The sequence below is a fragment of the Astyanax mexicanus genome, chromosome 4 (genome assembly GCF_023375975.1).
Source record: "Astyanax mexicanus isolate ESR-SI-001 chromosome 4, AstMex3_surface, whole genome shotgun sequence".
NCBI lineage: Eukaryota > Metazoa > Chordata > Actinopteri > Characiformes > Acestrorhamphidae > Astyanax > Astyanax mexicanus.
This window is the reverse complement of record NC_064411.1, coordinates 9,967,597-9,990,547: the sequence shown is the minus strand read 5'-3', so window position 1 is coordinate 9,990,547 and position 22,951 is coordinate 9,967,597. Positions and strand designations below refer to the sequence as shown.

General features: G+C 40.6%; 10 protein-coding genes across 16 annotated transcripts in view; 5 read left to right on the top strand and 5 right to left on the bottom strand.

The window, feature by feature from the left end:
- The window catches only part of LOC125801195 (zinc finger protein 585A-like), a 357,158-nt gene extending 339,870 nt beyond the window's left edge, over nt 1-17,288 (top strand). For 2 of the 3 annotated variants that reach the window (XM_049477526.1, XM_049477525.1), the window contains one exon: nt 13,859-17,288. The gene's annotated coding sequence lies outside the window, so the exon portion shown is untranslated. The remainder of the gene's footprint in view (nt 1-13,858) is intronic. The other variant, XM_049477528.1, reaches the window with a different exon arrangement.
- The window catches only part of LOC125801239 (zinc finger protein 484-like), a 241,143-nt gene extending 223,855 nt beyond the window's left edge, over nt 1-17,288 (top strand). The window contains exon 2 of the mRNA XM_049477655.1: nt 10,633-17,288. Within this exon, the coding sequence (XP_049333612.1) occupies nt 10,752-11,942 (1,191 nt within the window). The 5' untranslated portion in view covers nt 10,633-10,751 and the 3' untranslated portion in view covers nt 11,943-17,288. The remainder of the gene's footprint in view (nt 1-10,632) is intronic.
- LOC125801273 (zinc finger protein 239-like) overlaps nt 1-22,951 on the top strand; it is a 256,548-nt gene that overhangs the window by 28,138 nt on the left and 205,459 nt on the right. The window lies entirely within an intron of this gene.
- Nucleotides 1-22,951, top strand: part of LOC125801434 (zinc finger protein 239-like) — a 223,537-nt gene that overhangs the window by 28,171 nt on the left and 172,415 nt on the right. The gene's annotated exons all lie outside the window — the stretch shown is intronic.
- LOC125801215 (uncharacterized) overlaps nt 1-22,951 on the bottom strand; it is a 236,099-nt gene that overhangs the window by 69,084 nt on the left and 144,064 nt on the right. The window lies entirely within an intron of this gene.
- The window catches only part of LOC125801280 (zinc finger protein 239-like), a 316,465-nt gene that overhangs the window by 150,274 nt on the left and 143,240 nt on the right, over nt 1-22,951 (bottom strand). The gene's annotated exons all lie outside the window — the stretch shown is intronic.
- Nucleotides 1-22,951, top strand: part of LOC125801206 (zinc finger protein 585A-like) — a 308,944-nt gene that overhangs the window by 143,753 nt on the left and 142,240 nt on the right. The gene's annotated exons all lie outside the window — the stretch shown is intronic.
- LOC111190034 (zinc finger protein 239-like) overlaps nt 1-22,951 on the bottom strand; it is a 250,622-nt gene that overhangs the window by 94,051 nt on the left and 133,620 nt on the right. The window lies entirely within an intron of this gene.
- The window catches only part of LOC125801461 (gastrula zinc finger protein XlCGF49.1-like), a 256,787-nt gene that overhangs the window by 123,982 nt on the left and 109,854 nt on the right, over nt 1-22,951 (bottom strand). The gene's annotated exons all lie outside the window — the stretch shown is intronic.
- Nucleotides 1-22,951, bottom strand: part of LOC125801199 (zinc finger protein 271-like) — an 883,173-nt gene that overhangs the window by 790,639 nt on the left and 69,583 nt on the right. The gene's annotated exons all lie outside the window — the stretch shown is intronic.

The following is a 22,951-nucleotide window of genomic DNA, read 5'->3' as shown; positions in this document are numbered from 1 at the left end:
CCACTAAGCTAGCTAATCTACCTAGCTCTCACAGACAAAAACAATAAAAAATATTCAGATACCCTTCATATGAACTTGTTATGACACAAACTTTCAGATTGTAAAATATTGAATGGTAAATTTGGGCTGACCCAGAGTAACCTAGCATAGGATTTGTGTGGGCATGCTCACATATGTGTGCGTGCTGCCCACATATAACCCACAATGCCTACAGTGTGTAAATGGTGCAGGCTGAATTTGGGCTGACCCACAGTGTCCCTGCATGACATTTGTGTGCACATGCCAAAGTGCAGGTTGCAGACATATAACCCATACCGGCCCTTCAGGGTATGAAATGGTGCAGGCTGAATTTGGGCTGACCACACTGGCTCTGCATGGGAATTGTATGGGCATGCTAAACTGTGCTTTGCCCACATATATCCTACACTGGCCCTTCAGGATGTAAAATGGTGCAGGCTGAATTTGGGCTGACCCACACTGGCTCTGCATGGGATTTGTGTAGGCATGCTAAAGTGTTTTGCCCACATATATCCTACACTGGCCCTTCAGGGTGTGAAATGGTGCAGTGCACTGGCTCTGCATGGGATTTGTGTGGGCATGCCAGAGTGTGGGTTGCCCACATTTAACCCACACTGGCCCTTCAGGGTGTGAAATAGTGCAGGCTGAATTTGGGCTGACCCACACTGGCTCTGCATAGGATTTGTGTAGGCATGCTAAAGTGTTTTGCCCACATATATCCTACACTGGCCCTTCAGGGTGTGAAATGGTGCAGTGCACTGGCTCTGCATGGGATTTGTGTGGGCATGCCAGAGTGTGGGTTGCCCACATTTAACCCACACTGGCCCTTCAGGGTGTGAAATAGTGCAGGCTGAATTTGGGCTGACCCACACTGGCTCTGCATGGGATTTGTGTAGGCATGCTAAAGTGCAGGTTGCCCACATATATCCCACACTGGCCCTTCAGGGTGTAAAATGGTGCAGGCTGAATTTGGGCTGACCCACACTGGCTCTGCATGGGATTTGTGTGGGCATGCCAGAGTGCGGGTTGCCCACATATAACCCACACTGGCCCTTCAGGGTGTGAAATGGTGCAGGCTGAATGTGGGCTGACCCACAGTGGGCCTGCCTGGGATTTGTGTGGGCATGCCAGAGTGCGGGTTGCCCACATATAACCCAAACTGGCCCTTCAGGGTGTGAAATAGTGCAGGCTGAATTTGGGCTGACCCACACTGGCTCTGCATGGGATTTATGTGGGCATGCCAGAGTGCGGGTTGCCCACATATAACCCACACTGGCCCTTCAGGGTGTGAAATGGTGCAGGCTGAATGTGGGCTGACCCACAGTGGGCCTGCCTGGCATTTGTGTGGGCATGCCAGAGTGCGGGTTGCCCACATATAACCCACACTGGCCCTTCAGGGTGTGAAATGGTGCAGGCTGAATGTGGGCTGACCCACAGTGGGCCTGCCTGGGATTTGTGTGGGCATGCCAGAGTGCGGGTTGCCCACATATAACCCACACTGGCCCTTCAGGGTGTGAAATGGTGCAGGCTGAATGTGGGCTGACCCACAGTGGGCCTGCCTGGGATTTGTGTGGGCGCATCAAAGTGTTGGCTGTCCAAATAATTCCCACACTGGGCCTACAGGGGCATTAATGCACTGGACCAGTTCAGGCTAGCCCACAGCGGCCTTTTATAGGATTTGAGTGGGCCAGCCAATGAACAGGCTGCCCACAGAAAACCCATGTTGGGCCTGTTTGGAATTTTAATGGGCTAGCCCCTGCCCACAGTGCCCACACTTAGCCCACGAAGGGCCGATGTGTAGCTTTTTGCTGGGATATGTTTATATATAAATGTTTAATAAACATTAAACTTAAAACTATTATTGTTAATATATTATATTAATAGATATTGTACAAATATTATTAATAGTAATATTGATAATAATATTAATTTATTATTATTATAATTATTAATAGTATAAAAATAATATAATAATACATATACGTATGTTCCGGTGTGTAAATATATATATACACTGCTCAAAAAAATAAAGGGAACACTCAAATAACACATCCTAGATCTGAATGAATGAAATATTCTCATTGAATACTTTGTTCTGTACAAAGTTGAATGTGCTGACAACAAAATCACACAAAAATCATCAATGGAAATGAAATTTATTAACCAATGGAGGCCTGGATTTGGAGCCACACACAAAATTAAAGTGAAAAAACACACTACAGGCTGATCCAACTTTAATGTAATGTCCTTAAAACAAGTCAAAATGAGGCTCAGTATTGTGTGTGGCCTCCATGTGCCTGTATGACCTCCCTACAACGCCTGGGCATGCTCCTGATGAGGTGGCGGATGGTCTCCTGAGGGATCTCCTCCCAGACCTGGACTAAAGCATCCGCCAACTCCTGGACAGTCTGTGGTGCAACGTGACGTTGGTGGATGGAGCGAGACATGATGTCCCAGATGTGCTCAATCGGATTCAGGTCTGGGGAACGGGCGGGCCAGTCCATAGCTTCAATGCCTTCATCTTGCAGGAACTGCTGACACACTCCAGCCACATGAGGTCTAGCATTGTCCTGCATTAGGAGGAACCCAGGGCCAACCGCACCAGCATATGGTCTCACAAGGGGTCTGAGGATCTCATCTCGGTACCTAATGGCAGTCAGGCTACCTCTGGTGAGCACATGGAGGGCTGTGCGGCCCTCCAAAGAAATGCCACCCCACACCATTACTGACCCACTGCCAAACCGGTCATGCTGAAGGATGTTGCAGGCAGCAGACCGCTCTCCACGGCGTCTCCAGACTCTGTCACGTCTGTCATGTGCTCAGTATGAACCTGCTTTCATCTGTGAAGAGCACAAGGCGCCAGTGGCGAATTTGCCAATCCTGGTGTTCTCTGACAAATGCCAAGCGTCCTGTACGGTGTTGGGCTGTGAGCACAACCCCCATCTGTGGACGTCGGGCCCTCATACCATCCTCATGGAGTCGGTTTCTAACCGTTTGTGCAGACACATGCACATTTGTGGCCTGCTGGAGGTCATTTTGCAGGGCTCTGGCAGTGCTCCTCCTGTTCCTTCTTGCACAAAGGCGGAGGTAGCGGTCCTGCTGCTGGGTTGTTGCCCTCCTACGGCCTCCTCCACGTCTCCTGGTGTACTGGCCTGTCTCCTGGTAGCGCCTCCAGCCTCTAGACACTACGCTGACAGACACAGCAAACTTTCTTGCCACAGCTCGCATTGATGTGCCATCCTGGATGAGCTTCACTACCTGAGCCACTTGTGTGGGTTGTAGAGTCCGTCTACCACGAGTGTGAAAGCACCACCAACATTCAAAACTGACCAAAACATCAGCCAGACAGCATAGGTTCTGAGACGTGGTCTGTGGTCCCCACCTGCAGAACCGCTCCTTTATTGAGTGTGTCTTGCTAATTGCCAATAATTTCCACCTGTTGTCTATTCCATTTGCACAACAGCAGGTGAAATTTATTGTCAATCAGTGTTGCTTCCTAAGTGGACAATTTAATTTCACAGAAGTTTGATTTACTTGGAGTCTTATTGTGTTATTTGAGTGTTCCCTTTATTTTTTTGAGCAGTGTGTATATATATATATATATATACAGGGGCGTAGCAGCAAATTCTGGGCCCTGTACACTCGCAATGTCAGTGGGCCCCTATCAAGTACATGAAGAACGTGAGCAAAAAAGCGGTATTTATCTAAAATAAAAAGCATTAATAAAGTTTTAAGCTACAATCTCTGGCAAAAATATATGGCAAAAATCATGATCACAATTATTTTTGATTAATATTGAGATCACAGTTATTTAACATGATTATTAATTGGCTTTGGTAACATCATGAATTTATTGAGCGTTGATAATAGCTTTTAAGCACTGCACTGCAATGCTAAGGCTTTTTACCAGACAAAAATAATCAATTGCTTTATTGCTTAATATATTACTAGTGTGTACTCGCACCTACAGAGATATTGGTAGGCTATTTACATGTTGATATATGCAGCAGAAATATTGCCATACCAACGTAAGGGGGAGTTTCTAAGACCGGTTAATGTCGATATCTAACGTTACGCGGCTCAGAATTACCTTTATTCTTACAGCAGCAGCAGCCTGGTTGGTAACTTGCTAAGCTAACGGCTTCACGTGAGCATACAGACATCAGCAGCAGCTGTGTGGAGAGGACTACATTAACTTTAATTACACTTAGCATAACAAGCAAACTCTGTTCACCTTTGGGAAAGAAAGCCGTCAACAGCTGCCTCCCCTCACTCTGCCTTCTTTCTTTCTTCTTCTGATAACCTGATTTCTGTTTTAGGGGCAGCATGAATTCTCTAACCCCCCCCCCCAAGTCATTTAATCTGGGCTCACTGACGGTACACCTGTAGCCGGGTCGCTGTCGGGCGGACCAAACCATCTTGCGCCTCCAGGAGGGGGCTCCCAGAATGTCCCATATGTTGAGAGGACTGTAACTAAAGTTAATTCTCTCATTAGATGTTATCAATGATTTTTGATAGATTAATTAATAAATAGTTAATTAGAGGGCCCAATTCAATAATAAAAATACCACTAAAAATAAATGAATAAATCAGGATTTTTATGGGCCCCTCTCCCTACTTGGGCCCTGGGTAGTCAGGTCCACTTTTCCCCCCACTACCACGCCCATGTATATATATATATATATATATATATATATATATATACATACATATATATATATATATATATATACGCACACACAGTAAAGCTCCAGCTCATCCTAAATCAACATCTCAGTTGGGTTTAGGTCAGGGGATTTTGAAGGCCATGCACCTCTTTGTTAACTAGATAATTCCATATGCGTCAATAAATTGTTTTCATAGTTTTAATATTAATCGACAATGTAAAAAAAAAAAAAAAAAAAAGAGACGTGTCAACTTTTGACTGGTATTTATATATTTGCGAGCTGACACACCCCAGAGTTTGCCCATATGAACGGCCACAATGTTGGTTAGAAGCACCTAAATAAAGAATAATATTAAATATTACCTGCACATTCACCGATACCCTTTACAATACGTGTAGGTGTGAGTAAAGACACTGCAGGCGTCCCCTGCACCGGACCTACAGTACCAGGGATTTTCCCAATAGCATGGAAATATATTGTAATGTGCTGTAATTCCCGGGCTGGTGGGAAGTGTATATAAGTGTGTGTATGCCACATAACAGCCTGATTACAGAATCCACGGACTTGGTGACTTTGCAGCTTTGCTTAGACCGTGAGCATCATCTGCAGGAATCTGGATTTTTAATAATTTATGGGTTTGATTGGTCAATTCCAGTATGCCCAGTTAGACTACACATAATATAATATAATATAATATATGATATAATATAATATAATATAATATAAATCATTCACTCACTTACTCACTCATCGTCAACCGCTTTATCTGTTAAGGGGGGGGGCTGGAGTCTATATACAGACACACAGGCACATCCACTCACACACTCACACCTAAGGGGCAATTTTTATCCGACATCCAATTAGCCTGAACTTTGGACTGTGGGAGGAAACCGGAGCACCCGCAGACACGGGAAATAATATAATATAATATAATATAATATAATAATATTAATTATTATAATAATAATTATATATATAATATAATTGATTATAATTAATAGTAACATAATATAATTGTTTTAACCAGGGAAATTATAATTTTTCTCCCTCAAAATTGGCGGTCCCTGGTGTTTAAGGTGCTGAACTGCAAGTAGAGATCCCCTAAAGAAGCTCTTAAGAATAACGACTGGGTGAGGGCACTCGTTAATCTGCGAGCGAGTTTACGTAGTACTTTAGTTACGCACGGGTTTGGGAAACACTCTTTAATTAACGATCAATCTTAAGTACGAGTTAACGAAGTTCTTAGCGTAACGAAGCTTTCAGGAAACCCACCCCTGATCTCTATTATTAATTTTATTCCTCTTGCTTGTAGACTTGGAACCAAAATGTCATCCCAATAAAACCAGTAAAAAAAAATTCTAATTGAATATAACATTAGTTTTTGCATTAAGGTTTTTATCTCACAGCAATAATAATGAAGGAGAAAATAGATGTACTTTACATAAATAGAACAGATATAGTTAATCATAATATCAAAAATGAATATTTTTCATGCATTAATATAGCATAGATCATAAATTAACTATTTTTTTGAAGAGACTGCATGAGACGATGCTTCCGTCCACCTGAACGGTCCCGTGCATTCCAAAGCCAAACCTTTGCAACCTGCTCGATCTCTGCATCCTTTGGTGGTGGCATGATTGATCTTCTCACGGCCTCTTAAAATGATAATATAGAGATATGAGAATGCAGTCAGGTAAATACTACATCTGTTACTGTCTTTTCATGTACAATGCTTAATTTTAGAGAAATTTGCAGACTGTATTTGATTACAGTGATTCTTATATAGTGATAGTTATTTGAATTTGAATTTCTTCAGGCTATTCAGGGTGAAACATAAATAGCCTTTACAGTCACTGTGTGTGACTGGTAGTTACATTCTATAAACATGTGAGGTGGCCGATATCAGGATATCAGGTTCACAAAAATACCAAAACTTTTTAAAATGATATCTTTCCCTTAGCTTAACTGGCTATCTTTACATTAGCTTAACTGGCTATCTTTCCCTTAGCTTAACTGGCTAGCTTTTCATTAGCTTAACTGGCTATCTTTCCCTTAGCTTAACTGGCTATCTTTCCCTTAGCTTAACTGGCTGTCTTTCCCTTAGCTTAACTGGCTATCTTTCCCTTAGCTTAACTGGCTGTCTTTCCCTTAGCTTAACTGGCTATCTTTGCATTAGCTTAACTGAATATCTTTCCCTTAGCTTAACTGGCTAGCTTTCCATTAGCTTAACTGGCTATCTTTCCCTTAGCTTAGCTGGATATCTTTCCCTTAGCTTAACTGGCTAGCTCTCCATTAGCTTAGCTGGCTATATTTCCCTTAGCTTAGCTGGCTATATTTCCGTTAGCTTAGCTGGCTAGCTTTCCCTTAGCTTAACTGGCTATCTTTCCCTTAGCTTAGGTGGATATCTTTCCCTTAGGTTAACTGGCTAGCTTTCCATTAGCTTAACTGGCTATCTTTCCCTTAGCTTAACTGGCTATATTTCCGTTAGCTTAGTTGGATATCTTTCCCTTAGCTTAGCTGGCTATATTTCCGTTAGCTTAGCTGGCTATCTTTCCCTTAGCTTAACTGGCTATCTTTCCCTTAGCTTAACTGGCTATCTTTCCCTTAGCTTAATTGGCTATCTTTCCCTTAGCTTAACTGGCTATATTTCCGTTAGCTTAGCTGGCTATCTTTCCCTTAGCTTAACTGGCTATCTTTCCCTTAGCTTAACTGGCTATCTTTCCCTTAGCTTAACTGACTATCTTTCCCTTAGCTTAACTGGCTATCTTTCCCTTAGCTTAACTGGCTATCTTTCCCTTAGCTTAACTGGCTAGCTTCCCCTTAGCTTAACTGGTTATTTTTCCCTTAGCTTAACTGGATATCTTTCCCTTAGCTTAACTGGCTATCTTTCCCTTAGCTTAACTGGCTATCTTTCCCTTAGCTTAACTGGCTATCTTTCCCTTAGCTTAACTGGCTATCTTTCCCTTAGCTTAACTGGCTATCTTTCCCTTAGCTTAGCTGGCTAGCTTTCCCTTAGCTTAACTGACTATCTTTCCCTTAGCTTAACTGGCTATCTTTCCCTTAGCTTAACTGGCTATCTTTCCCTTAGCTTAAGTGGATATCTTTCCATTTTCCATTTCCCTTAATACTTCCCTTAGCAAGCCATTGCTCCCTTAGCTGGTTATTGTTGACATACTTGGATATAAAGTTAACTTACTTAACAGCAGTCTTTCTCCAAGAGCCGAGATAAGCTGCCAACTTGGGAGCCCCTCGTGTTATTTAAATGTGAGGTAAATTCTCATTCTAACTTAGGACAATGCTAACTTTTTTTAGCACAATGCTAACTTCAACATAGCTACCCTTATAATGCTACAATAACCTGAGAGTGGTAACTGCATTAGCACCACATTAGCATACATTAGCAAAAAATAGAAAAGCGTATAGTAGAACAGAAATTATAACTTACCTTTCAGTCACTTTGACAGACCAAAGTCACTCACTGACTTTGCCTTTAAGCTTGATCGTTGCTCTGTGGTAAAGGCACGTGCAGGGAGGGGGGAGGGGAGGGGGTGGATTCGTTGGTCACATGATCCTCACAATTAAATATCACATGCAAAAATAAAAAAATATGTAACTTTTATAACCTTGCTGGCTTACACAAAGTGTATAGTCAAGCACAAAAACATTTATAATTTAATATTTTTATTTATTTATTATCAGCACTACCAATAATAAAGGTGAGATTATGAATCAGCACCATGGAGCAAATTCGTAGCTATCCAAAATATTAAATACAAATATTTTTATAAATAAAAATGTATAGCTATACAGTATATGTCTTCAAAAATATGAGATGTTACTATGTGTGTGTGTGTGTGTGTGTCCCTCCAAAGGTCTCTGCACAACTCTGCTGTGGTACCTTGATTTTTCTCCACTTTTGGTTTAGAAAATCTTTCAGAGCTGATACTACATTTCACACAGTGTTGCTCCTATCCACTAAGCTAGCTAATCTACCTAGCTCTCACAGACAAAAACAATAAAAAATATTCAGATACCCTTCATATGAACTTGTTATGACACAAACTTTCAGATTGTAAAATATTGTATGGTAAATTTGGGCTGACCCAGAGTAACCTAGCATAGGATTTGTGTGGGCATGCTCACATATGTGTGCGTGCTGCCCACATATAACCCACAATGCCTACAGTGTGTAAATGGTGCAGGCTGAATTAGGGCTGACCCACAGTGGCCCTGCATGAGATTTGTGTGCACATGCCAAAGTGCAGGTTGCCGACATATAACCCACACTTGCCCTTCAGGGTGTGAAATGGTGCAGGCTGAATGTGGGCTGATCCACACTGGCTCTGCATGGGAATTGTGTGGGCATGCTAAACTGTGCTTTGCCCACATATATCCCACACTGGCCCTTCAGGGTGTGAAATGGTGCAGGCTGAATGTGGGCTGACCCACAGTGGGCCTGCCTGGGATTTGTGTGGGCGCATCAAAGTGTTGGCTGTCCAAATAATTCCCACACTGGGCCTACAGGGGCATTAATGCACTGGACTAGTTCAGGCTAGCCCACAGCGGCCTTTTATAGGATTTGAGTGGGCCAGCCAATGAACAGGCTGCCCACAGAAAACCCATGTTGGGCCTGTTTGGAATTTTAATGGGCTAGCCCCTGCCCACAGTGCCCGCACTTAGCCCACGAAGGGCCGATGTGTAGCTTTTTGCTGGGTAATAATGCACTCCATATATGCAGGATTAAAGTAAAATAAATTATACTGGACATAAACATATATAAAATGTCTCTAGAAGATATATAATAGGAAATGAAAACAGTGTGAATTTTTCTTTTGCTTAAAACAGCAGGAAAGTACTACCCTGAATGTGATAATTAGGGGTGGGTGATATGGCTCCATATTTCAGGGTAATATAGTTCATGATATTCAAAAATATTGGCAACATTATTTCTTACGATATTTATGGCATTAAATTTATGGCATTATGGAATTAATGCTCACCTTTATTTGCATGTAGCAATATAAAAACATGACATCTCTGTCAAACACAAACCAATAACCTATTTACATTTTACCAATATAAATAACTTTACATTACAACAGAGGCAGAGCTTCTTATCCTTTTGTAAACATATTTAACAGATCAAAACAAAAGTGCCTCATCCAGGATAAAGAATGCAGAAAGCCTTCATTTATATAAAAAGAACACGATATCACCGTCAAATAAACAAACCTATATCAACTATAAATAACTTAGATACAACATAAACTACATAAGTGCTTCAGCCAGAATAAGGAAGATATTGTGTGTAGTGAAACTGCTTGAGGTGGTGGAACAGATTAGATGCATTACCGTTGCTAGTCAACTCCACTTTCCGGCACAATTGGGAGCAAGCTGAAGTTTATCAGACCTTTGAAAGCCGAACCACTGAATTAGACCTGCCTCCCTCAACTATCTCTCCTGTTTAATCACTTGTGGAAGCATCAGGTGTGCTCATTCTGCATCTAAAATCTAAAATTCTGCATCAGGGCCGAGCCTAATCGAGGAACTCGGTTCGGCCGCACTGCGCTCCGCTCGGCTTCATAGCGGGAGGTTCTAGGTGTGGACCGGAGCGCAGCCGAGCTTCAAGTTTTAGTAGTATGGATTATAGTGTAAAGTGTGATACTACTAAAGTAGTAGTATAACACTGTATTCAGTGCTCAGGACAGCAGCAGTGTTTCTGCTACATACATTTTGCAGCTGCAGCCTGCTGACAGTCAAGATACAACTACATATTAAAATGTCTGTGAATTTATAATGGGATAAAAGTACTGAAGCCTTTATTGTAGTATGAAGGTGTCCCAGTAGTTTTCTCCATATAGTGTAACTAATGTAGGTAATTCTTTTTGGTTAATTGACCTGCTTTTATTTTAATACACAAAATTTTTTTTCTTTGTTTTTCCAGAATAAACAACCAGGATATTTAATAAAGAACAGTGTTAAACTGCTGAAAGAGGTGAAGCACAAGCCATCCAGAAGAATCTCCTGAAAACGCAGAAATTGTTTGCTACATTTCACAGACAGATGGAGCCAAGTCCCAACATGGAGAAACATCAGCACTCTGTCAAGAGTTTTACTAAACAGAGCGATACCAAAAAACACCAGCGCATTCACACAGGAGAGAAACCGTATTACTGCTCAGACTGTGGGAAGAGTTTTACTAAACAGAGTAATCTCAAAAAACACCAGCGAATTCACACAGGAGAGAAACCGTATTACTGCTCAGACTGTGGGAAGAGTTTTACTAAACAGAGTAATCTCAAAAAACACCAGCGAATTCACACAGGAGAGAAACCGTATCACTGCTCAGACTGTGGGAAGAGTTTTACTAAACAGAGTAATCTCAAAAAACACCAGCGAATTCACACAGGAGAGAAACCGTATTACTGCTCAGACTGTGGGAAGAGTTTTAATCAACAGAGTCATCTCAAACTGCACCAGCGCATTCACACAGGAGAGAAACCGTATCACTGCTCAGACTGTGGGAAGAGTTTTAATCAACAGAGTACTCTCAAACTGCACCAAGGCATTCACACAGGAGAGAAACCATATCACTGCTCAGACTGTGGGAAGAGTTTTACTAAACAGAGTAATCTCAAAAAACACCAGCGAATTCACACAGGAGAGAAACCGTATCACTGCTCCGATTGTGGGAAGAGTTTTACTGAACAGAGTAGTCTCAAAATACACCAGCGCATTCACACAGGAGAGAAACCGTATCACTGCTCAGACTGTGGAAAGAGATTTACTCAACAGAGTCATCTCAAAATACACCAGCGCATTCACACAGGAGAGAAACCGTATTACTGTTTCGACTGTGGGAAGAGTTTTACTAAACAGAGTAATCTCAAAATACACCAGCGCATTCACACAGGAGAGAAACCGTATCACTGCTCAGACTGTGGGAAGAGTTTTACTGAACAGAGTAGTCTCAAAATACACCAGCGCATTCACACAGGAGAGAAACCGTATTACTGCTCAGACTGTGGGAAGAGTTTTAATCAACAGAGTACTCTCAAACTGCACCAGCGCATTCACACAGGAGAGAAACCATATTACTGTTTCGACTGTGATAAGTGTTTTACTACACAGAGTAATCTCAAAAATCACCAGCGCATTCACACAGGAGAGAAACCGTATCACTGTTCAGACTGTGGGAAGAGTTTTACTTTACAGAGTGAACTTATATTACATCAGTGCATTCACAAAAGATAGAAAATAGAGGTGTGCCAAAAAATCGATTCACATAAGAATCTTGATTCTCATTTACTACGATTCAGAATCGATTTAAAATGTCCCAAAATCGATTCTGAGGGGCGGGTTTTAGACTGATTTTGGGCTGGGTATTTTTGTTGGACCTGGCAACCCTGGGGATAGCGCTTGTCCTTTCAAACGGAGATCTTCCAGACACACACAGAGCGTAGGTGTTTGAGAATCACCGGTAAGATGGCAGAACAAGCACTATATTACATTAGATTAACGTGTAGTTTCAATGTTTTATGGCAGAATGCTTCATAACAAGCATAAAAAAGATCGCTAGTAGTTAGTTTCAGTAACTGTTAGCTAGCTAACTAGCTAACTTTCCAGTTCCACCTTAAATAACGCTACAGGTGGCAGCGGGCTGCAGCATTTAAGGCGGAACGGAAAAATACAATAAGCTAATCAGAGCTAATTTCAGCTCCTCATCACAGAGGAATTAAGGAATGGACCATATGAATTAATTTCTCCACCTCCTGCCCCCTTTCTGAAGAAATACAACGACCTTAAATTAACTAGTTAATCAGCAGCTGCTCCTGAACTTTAGCGCTCCACTGCTATCATCACATCAGCCCAGCAGCGTCACCTACACACCACCGCTAGTAGCCTGGTAATAAAGCAGTGTTATTTATTATTTATTTATTGTTCATTAACGTCATTGTGATATCCCAGTGATTCCTCTGTCACTGAGGACCCACATTCCTGCACATTTTATTGTTTTTGTAACACATTACCTGCTCCAGGACCAGTGTATATTATGGAGGGTTTTTTTTCAATAAGATTCATAAGCCAGAAGCAGAAATTTTTATAATTCAAATCGTTTTGAATCAAAAATCGATTTTGAATCGAATCGTGGCCCCCAAAATCGGAATCGAATCGAATCGTGAGATAGTAAACGATTCCCACCCCTAATAGAAAAGTATCCCAAATCTGTTCCTCTGCCATAAAAATGCAAACCTTAAATCTTTCAGACAGTCAAAAACACCTCATCATGCACAAAATCTTCACTCTGTTACAAGAAGTTCATTTAAAAATGGCTTTTTACAGGTTCAGAAAAATGAATCTTATCCAGAGATGATGTTTACTGAATTTCATGCTGTGTTTTTATGTTTGTTTGTATACCTACATTAGTTAATGCCTGCAGAGCTCTTCAACACTTAGTGTTGTGTTTTAAGAGGTTTTTACACACAGAATCATAAATGGTACCACTAACAGCATAAACTAGGAACATACATTTTTACAATTTTTTCAGTGATATGCTGAATAAATAGTAAAGCGATGATGCTAGCTCAGAGTAAAATCGTATATTAAATCTCAGCATTAGCTTTAGAACTAATAATAAACAAAAGTGAGGATTTTATCATTCTGGGACATTTTTAGGTTTAAAAATTGAATATGCTTTGCCATAAGTAGGAAATGATCATTTGGTCAACTTATGTCATTTACAGCCTTAACACATTCTCAATTGTTTACATATAAAAACTTTCTTTATTTTTTCCTCCACTCCACATTTGTAGTTTGTAGTTGGAGCGAGGGCACTGCCAGTGTTTGCTCCAGATGTTAGATTAGCATTACTTAGTCTTTTAAAATTTAGATGTCGTAGTTTAAAGGAGTAGAGTATTCTTAGGAGTAGAGAATATTCTTAGCTTGCAACAAAAGGCCAACAAAATCCTTTTCAGAGTAAAAAAAAAAAAAAAAAAAACGGTCTAGCTGTAGTTTCCATACTGAAAGCAACACTCAGCAGGCTATGCAGCAATAAGACTGCAGGATCCTTGATTCCCTCTACTGCACATGTGTCAAACACAAGGCCCGCGGGCCAAATGTGGCCACATCCAAGCGAGAGCTTGTAAGATCTTAGTGTCTGTAATAAATAGGTCAGAAGCGTTCTTTGACCAAAAACTACATTTCCCACAATGCTTGTCGATTGTATTACCCGCGAAGTTACGGCTTACTGCCACTACACGGCAGTGTAGTCATTGATGTGGAAACCCTGCCGGAGGGAAGGCGTAACTTCGCGGGTGGAATTGAGACATACAAACGTTTATCCCATAATGTCCAGAAAAAGAAAAGTTGATGCAGACGGAGGGCTGTGCTTCAAGGTGAAAGTGTCTCTCTGACATATCCTCATGGATGAGGGAGCATCACCTTCAATTAAATCTCTCAAAGACTGAACTTCTGGTTATACCAGCAAAACCATCTTTTCAACACAAATTCTCTATAAGTATCGACTCTCTCTCTCTCTCACCGACAAAGGTTGCTAGGAACCTGGGTGTTCTGGTTGATGACCAACTCTCCTTCACGCACCATGTGGCCTCAGTTGCTCGGTCCTGCCGCTTTGCGCTCTATAACATCCGAAAAATTAGACCGTTCCTGACGCAACAGGCCACCCAACTCCTGGTGCAAGCGGTCGTCATCTCACGCCTCGACTACTGCAATGCCCTGCTAATTGGCCTCCCGGCCTGTGTAGTAAAACCACTCCAGATGATCCAGAACGCAGTAGCACGTCTGGTCTTCAACCAGCCAAAACGGGCACATGTCAAACGGGCACATGTCACCCCGCTGCTCATTGAGCTCCATTGGCTACCAGTTGATGCTCGCATCAAATTCAAAGCTCTTACAATCGCCTACAAGGTGATGACAGAACAGGCTCCTTCCTACCTGCACTCGCTCCTGAAGGCTTACGCTACCTCCCGGCCTCTGCGCTCCTCCAATGAACGTCACCTCGCTTTGCCAAACATGCACACAAAGCAATCCAGACTGTTCTCATACAGAGTTCCCCAATGGTGGAACAAACTACCCTCCACTACCAGATCAGGAGAATCTCTCGCTATCTTTAAGAAACTCCTGAAGACAGAGCTCTTCAAAGAGCACTTACTCTCTTAACACCTCTAACACACTAACTACTTCTAACCTCATTTCCTTCTTCCTCTCCTTCACTCCTCTATCCTATTATTCCCCTTTGTCCTCCTTTTATCCCTATCCAAAGATGTTTTACCTTTAAACTTATTTTACATTGTACTTGACTATTGTAAGTCGCTTTGGACAAAAGCGTCTGCCAAATGTAATGTAATGTAATGTACTGAAAGACCGGTATGCCTTTTGTGTTACGAAGAGTGTTACTGACCAAAATAAACGCTTGTTAGGAGAGATATAAGTTCTGTGTAAATATTTATAAGACAATAGCTGACAAAATCTGTTTTAATGACGTTAATAAACATCACTGTGACAGCGCTAGTCGCAGTTTCACCTCAGCAAAGGAGGAGCACGTGAATCACTAATCTAACCAGCCTTTACTGATTTCTGCCCCCAATAACCCTTTCAATAACCTCCAATAGCCTTTAATTAGTCTTCAGTAGCCTTCAACAGTCTAACCTTGCAGCCGTGGTGTGTTCTAAACTCCGTAGTTATAAACATCCTGAGGTTAGCAGCGCGCTAACTGACCTATTTATAATGTTATGCGAGCAGTGACTCCGTGACGGCTGCGCTAAACTGCTGCTGTTAGCTGCTTGGGCTGAAAGATGAACTGTAGAGAGCTGTATTATTCGGTTAGTGGGGTTAAAATCTTTATTTTCTACACAGAAGAATTTTAAAAACTGTAAAAACGCTCCAGACTGGCTCAGCTGAGCCCTGTAGCCCGTGGCTGGGCTGTAGCTCTGACTGAGTAAAGACTGCGGGCTTGTGCTGCTGCTGCTGCAGCTCCGACTAGTGGTTGTATGAGGAACTGCTAAATCTGAGGAAATGCTAAATCTATCACATGTTCTTAACAGCTCACAATTTTTAATTTTATATTTATTAAGCCTTATTTCAGTATCAAACGTTTTGATCAAAGTTAATGTAACTTGTATTTTATGTCATTCCTATTCACTTGAATAGTTTGGTTCTTGATTGATGGAGTTTTTGGATTTCATAACATGACAAATTAAAAGGATTTATGTTAATAGAGCAACAAGCAAACATTTTTTCCATGCAACTGTAATATTTGATTGAATAAATAGTATATTGAGAGTTATTTAACATTAAGGAGTAATTACATTCATTTTATATTACATTTGGTTACATTTTATTACATTTATAAGTTACATCTGGCCCTCAGTGGACAGCCAATATGCCAATGTGGCCCTCGGCCAAAATGAGTTTGACACCCCTGCTCTACTGGTTTTCTCATTGGTCTATGGTTCAGTCAGTCTGATTAAAAATCTGCAAGTTAATCTACAGGGATATTTGGTTGTGTTGTGTTGCTAAAGTTATATACTCTGTTATCTTTTCCTTATTTGGTATCGTTTTGCTAAAGGTTTTTTTTATATCTCTAAAGGTACTAAAAATATCTAATCCATTTACTTTATTGATTGTTTTATCCAGTACCAGCTATTATCGTTGTTTTACATCACCTTATGTATTTACTCATATTCATATCTATGTGATTCAATAAAAGGCTTTTATATTGCAAGATCTGCAATCTTATCTATTCTTTCAACTTAAGCATTTAGCCAAAAGCTTTTGTACACAGCCAAACATACATTCAAGCAACCACTATATACAGTGCCTTGCAAAAGTATTCGCCCCCCCCCTTGAACTTTTCAAACTTTTGCCACATTTTGGGCTTCAAACATAAATATATGATTTTTTTGTTTGTTTTTTGTGAAGAATTAACAAGTGTGTAAGAATACGGAGGAGTTTTGCCTTACTATGTTCATTGTTCATTGATTAAAGGGTTAATCTGTGTGTAACTAAATCAGCATTTCACTTAATCAGTATGTTATTCAAGCATTTAGCACGATTCATGATGATTCACATTGTGACTTAGAATGTATGTATATTGTGTCCTTGTGCTCAAAGCAAGGCCATTTTTCTTGCAACTTAGCATGATTGATTTTTTCCAGCGGAACCATGAGTTTCTGTACATGTAATCTATAGTCTGATAAGGTTGGGGTGACCGAGTTCTCGGCTGACGTATAGGATGAATAACTGCTTATCAGTATCAGGATCCGGGGGGTGTGAGGAGCCTCCTCACACACCATTAGACTGAGGCCAGGCGAATGCCTGTTTTTATTAGACTCTGTCTAGGAAGAAGAGTAGAGTTGGGCGGGAGAGCTTCTCCCGAGAGGGACTACAGAGCCACAGGTCCTGTTCACACAGCCGAGAACTCTGGAAACCCCAACTTTTCTCACCTTTGGGGTTTTCCTCTTATTTTCACCTTTTTATTTCAATTCAATTTTCCAATAATCTTTTTACTCAATTTTTGATGTATCCAAAAAAACTGTTTTGCTCAGAAGATTCTTTGAATAAAATCTGACGGAACTACAATTTTGGACTGGATCTCCTTTTCTTCTTTATGACGTATCATGCCAGATACATCATAATTCGAACAGTAGATCAATAATCTTTCAATCGTGAAGTGGAACGAAATTTATTGGATACACATTATGTTGAGATACTCAGTATTTTGAGAACATTGGTATTTAACTTGTGTGAAACTGACACCAATAAATCCATAACTCCTGCTATTTACTTACATAGAAGTGTTTTTTTCTCAGTAGCTCAGTCGCTGTGAAGTGTGGAGGATAGTTTTGCAATATATTGATTATCGCTGAATCACAGTTTTGAGATATCACCGTTATCATTACTTTACCACTTTGCTCAAAGGTGCTGAAAAAACCTTGAAAATGGGCCTTGAAAGTGCTTGAAAAGTGCTTGAATTTTACATGGTAAAAGGTGTTTGAACCCTGTGTTTAAAAACCCCAGCAGCACTGCTGCACCTGATCTACATGTACCAACACAACACACACAAACACGTCACCACATTAGTGTCAATGCAGTTTTAAGAAATATTTATCACGAAAATAAAGCTCTCTGGCGCTGGGAATTAAATATACAGGGTAAAATTTAGGCTAATCGGATATGCAGGTGAAAAAAATAAACTACAGTTTGTGGAACTACAAAAATGGACACATCAAAAACAGGTATACTTAAGCAGGCTGTGTGTGTATGTGTGAATATGTGTATGTATATACCTACAAATCTCAAATGTAAATTGACATAATATGGACCATTAAATGACGGTAACAACCTGACCGTTTGACACTTAGCTAATCTGCATACCAGTAGGAGAGAGCAGAGATAGACTGGCTGTGTATGAAACGGTAGGCAGCTACCACAATCCCTCACGCCTGAGCTGTTCATATGTTAACACCCACTAAATGATTAACCCTTTACAAGTATTAATATGAACTTTAGGAAAAAGAGTATAAACAGAATTGCCCTTTTTTCTATTGTGAGTTAAATGAAGTCACTGCTGCCTATTCTAATAAGCTAACCGTATGACTAGCTTGACGAGCTCTGGGGACATTTTTACATGGGATTTGTCTGAAAGATCTGTGGACAAAAAGACATTACTTAAATTAATGAAAAGTATTATTACAAACGTTACAAAATGACTTTCTGAGCTGAAAAAAACAAAACAAAAAGAAAATATGTTTTATGAAATTTATTGAGATATCATATATATCCTATACCCAGTTTATAGACACATTTGGGACATACCGGGGTTGGACAATGAAATTGAAACACCTGTCTACAGTCACTCAGTGTTGGATCTTAGTTTTACATGAAAATAAATCTATGCCAGTTTTTACCCTGAGCTCTGGCTCGCTTCTTTTTTTTCCCTCATTTTTTCCTCCCTGTATCACAAACTCTTCTAGTTCCTCCCCTTACCCAAGTTTGATTTTAGGAAGTCTTTTACGTCTTCTCTGTATATGTGTTGTTTGCAGAGGCGGTCTTTGCAACTGCCTTGGGCCCGTCCCACTGCAGCCCACTGTAGGGGCCCTTTGATTAGCTGCAAACTTTGGACAGTAATTCACGGATAGTGTGTTCATAAATGGTGATTCTTGTATGTTTAAAATGGAAACAAAGATAACACAATACATTACAAAGAAATACAGATTCCGTCCACACCCCCTCTCTTTCGCGTTAAAATGGAATATTCCATCCATGCCATGTGGCCATGCCGGTGAACCGCGAACGCGCTGCTTGTGAAAGACGGAATTAAAGTGAAATTAAGTGTACAAGTGGGTTGTGAGCGAAGCCATGAAGCGCCACCACCCAAGTGGCTAAACTTAAAACAGATGCTCTTCCAAAAGCTTTTTTAGTGTGTCAGCACCACTGGACCAAATGTTTTGGTGGAGGAGGACGAGGAGGTGCCATACTAGGGTTGTGTCATTTATGACCCAACATCGTGTGGAAGATTGGCCTTAAGATAACAAGCTTAGCTTAAAATAATCATGCTAGCCAAAGCCTTAACCTATAATTAAAACACATATTATACAAATATATCTATGTAAGCTATAATCTATATTCTACTAATCATTAATCACTGAATCAAGAGTTAGTCACTAATCCACAAGTAGACACATTCTATACTTGCTTAAATGAATCACGTATGCCTCTCATATCAGCAGCACTGACCCGTGTCCCAACCGACCCAAGAGACCCTTGAACGGGTCAACGACAGAAAGCATACTTCCTCTTCAAATGCTAAACATCTTGAGGTTACAGAGGTTAGCAGATTAAAGGGTTCCTCTTTTTACTCCTACGGTCTAGGGACAGGTCAAGCAGAGGACAGCTAGATTGAAACCAATGAATAAAGTGAACCTTGATGAACCCAAGGCCTGTCACAAAGGGGAAATGAATCTTCCCCTTGTCACCGAAGCAAGGGAAGTTAGCAACCCACGATTCCCCAGAGGGCCTACTGGACAAAGGTCAATCAATACATCTCACGGGTCCCGAGAAGGTCTAAAAAACTAAAGTGTAATGCATAACTATACCATATTTGGAAGAATAAGCATAAAACGAGAACTATTACTCATTCATGCCTAGCAACCACCTAGCAACCTAGATACGTCAGAGAGGGGTATATAATATGGAGTCAGAAGCTACGAGGTTGAAGAACTTGGGGCGACGTCTAGCTTAGGCTAGGATGCATGCCTGTAATGTTCTTCCCAGATCTGAAATAAATCATACTTGTTCACTCTCAATCTCCGTGTCGTCTGAATTCCTTGGATCAACGAACATGCAACACAAAAGCTAAGATATTTTTCTACAATCGCGATGGATGGTAACCATTGCGATGCCACGCCCACTTTTTTTATTTTTCCAGAAACATGCACTGACCTTCTTTAGGTCTTCTTCACCTAAAACTTTAGCAGGGATTGTACAGAAAAAGATCAAATCAGGTATATAACTTAAATGAATTAGAGTCAGGGATAAAATTAAAATATCCTACTGCTATAAATATGCCTAATTGGCATATTATTATATTATTTATTATTATTCTATTATTATTAAGATATTATTATTTATATCTAGGTTACAGCTTGTCTTCGTTTTTTTTCTACATGTCTGTATTAATTTTAAACATTTCATGTTATTCACGCTAATAGAATAAGCCTGCTCGTTGTGCGTCGGGTGCGTTGGGCACCTTACTTTGAATAATTACTAGTTACTAACGAAGTTACCCCACTATAAAAGTAACTAGTTACCAGTAAAGGTAAGTATTGACTTACTTTAAATCATGTAAATTCTATTATTATTATAAAAATAATAAACAAAAATAAAACCAAAATGTTGACAAAAATATAATCTAACGAATTTCAAAACATAGAAACGAAAAACGTTAAAATGGTATTGATATGACATAATATAATCAAACAGTTTAGCTTCAGTAAAGGAAAGTGCGCGCGGCATTGCGATAAAAAAAAACTGGAGCCTATCCCAGCAGGCATCGGGCAGAAGGCAGGATACACCCAGGACAGGCCGCCAATCCATCGCAGGGCAGACAGACACAGACAGACAAAAAGACACATTCACACCTGAGGGGCAATTTCAATCAAGTTCCAATTAGTCTGAACGTGCCGTCTTTGGACTGTGGGAGGAAACCGGAGAACCCGGAGGAAACCCACGCAGACACAGGGAGAACGTGCAAACTCCACACAGAAAGACCCGGGTCGCCCCAGCCGGGAATCAAACCCAGGCCGTCTTGCTGTGAGGCAGAAGTGCTACCCACTGCGCCACCGTGCCGCCCATTCATTTTAAATATTTTTAGTATTTTATTGATCAAACACCCCCGCCACCGATATCATCCATCGCGAAGTTTCAATGTAAATATCGTCATCTGCCAGTTAAGGAGACATCGCCCAACCCTATGCCATACACTCTCTCACACACACAAACACACACACACACACACACACACTCACTCACTCCCCCCAAACTCTCCTCATTCAGTCACATACCCTTTTTCTCTCTCTTTCGCCCCGACATATGTTCCCTCTCATACACATGCATTATCTCTCTCTCTCTCTTATTCACACACTCACACAGGGACACTCTTCATCACTCTCTCAGATGCCTCTCTCACACACTCATTCTCTCTCTTTCTGTCACACATGCATTTACACAAACTCTGCCTCCTCTCTCTCTCTCTCTCTCTCTCTCTCATATTTTCACTCTACATGTTGATGTGATTGATAATTATTCTTTATCATTAAGTTCAGTTACAATTCTAGATAATAATTACTGATTGACTCACTCACACAAATGCTCTCAGTCACACTGCTTTACCTTTTTTTTGGCATTGGGGTGTATATTTTATTTAAAGATATGTTTATTGATTGCACATATAAAAAGTAAAATTAGCATTGAAAGCTTCAATTTTCTTTTTTTACTATTTTTTTTAAATAAATATTTTCCATTTTGACATACAATGGTGTTATATCTGAAACTTATTTCTCGCATATTAACGTTGATGGCCCCTGTTGTAGAAAAGAAAATGTGAGGTGGGCTACCCCCACCTCTCGTCCGGGGTACAACTCCCATGCGTGTTCGTTTGATAGAGAGAGTCAGACAGTGGAGTGAAGTTGAAAGCAAACCAAGTATTTATTACAAACTGAATATTCAGGAGAACTAACACATGAAAGACCGTCTAACAGCCACCCAGCATAAGTTCTGACCCCCCTTCTGATCTGACTCCACGTTTATACCCCAAAATGACGTAAGCCTGTTGATGAGGCGTTGTTAAAATCATCTCATGTTAGCATGCACGTGTTAATACTGAAGTTTCACGTGTCTGACTGGACCACTAATGTTTGGCCTTGACTGTGTTCTTCCATCATGGCACATCGTGGCACTATCTGTGTGAGTATGCGTCACCCCCCTCTTGGAAGCAGAGGTTTTAGGGAGGCACTTGCTCATCAAGGCCGCTTTGAACTAAGGCCTCTTCTGTAGCAATTTAGCCCCGTACCAGTCGAATTGATGACCGTTAGTTAGGGTCATGCAGTAAACAAAAAATAGTTCAAGCCTGAGCTACATCTCATATGTTATATGTTAATGTGTTAGTAAATGTATCATGTGGGTTAATTTGTCATATAATAGAGTCTGTGTTAGTCACATGCCATATCAAACAATGTTTTACTATGTGTGTAAAGGATATATTGATTATTGATTAATCTTTTATATAAATGCGTGTAAAATACACTGAGTAATAAAGATGATCAAATACAATGTGAGTATTGGTTATGCATATTGAATACAAGGTTTCACACAATGATTATTGTCATTATCAATACTAAGATAGGTAATCATAATTGAAAGATATTTGTCAATAAACCCAACATATAATAAACCGTTACTCCTCAATTCTCCCTTTTGACGTATCAACCAGATACGTCAACACATCGTAATTCCTCCAAATATGTATTTACATATGTTCAACACTTGATCAACACGTGAGTGAACAGTTTACTAACGGTGGGAGCGAAAACCTGTTCTGGCAGCCTTCCAACCAATTTTTGACAGGAAAAATTCTCCCACGGTCCCTCTGCCACCAGGCGACCAATAATTCGAACTCTATCAAAGGAGGAAGTGACATCATTGCAATAAAGTCATCCCCAAGACTGGTTGGTTTCCAGCATTTC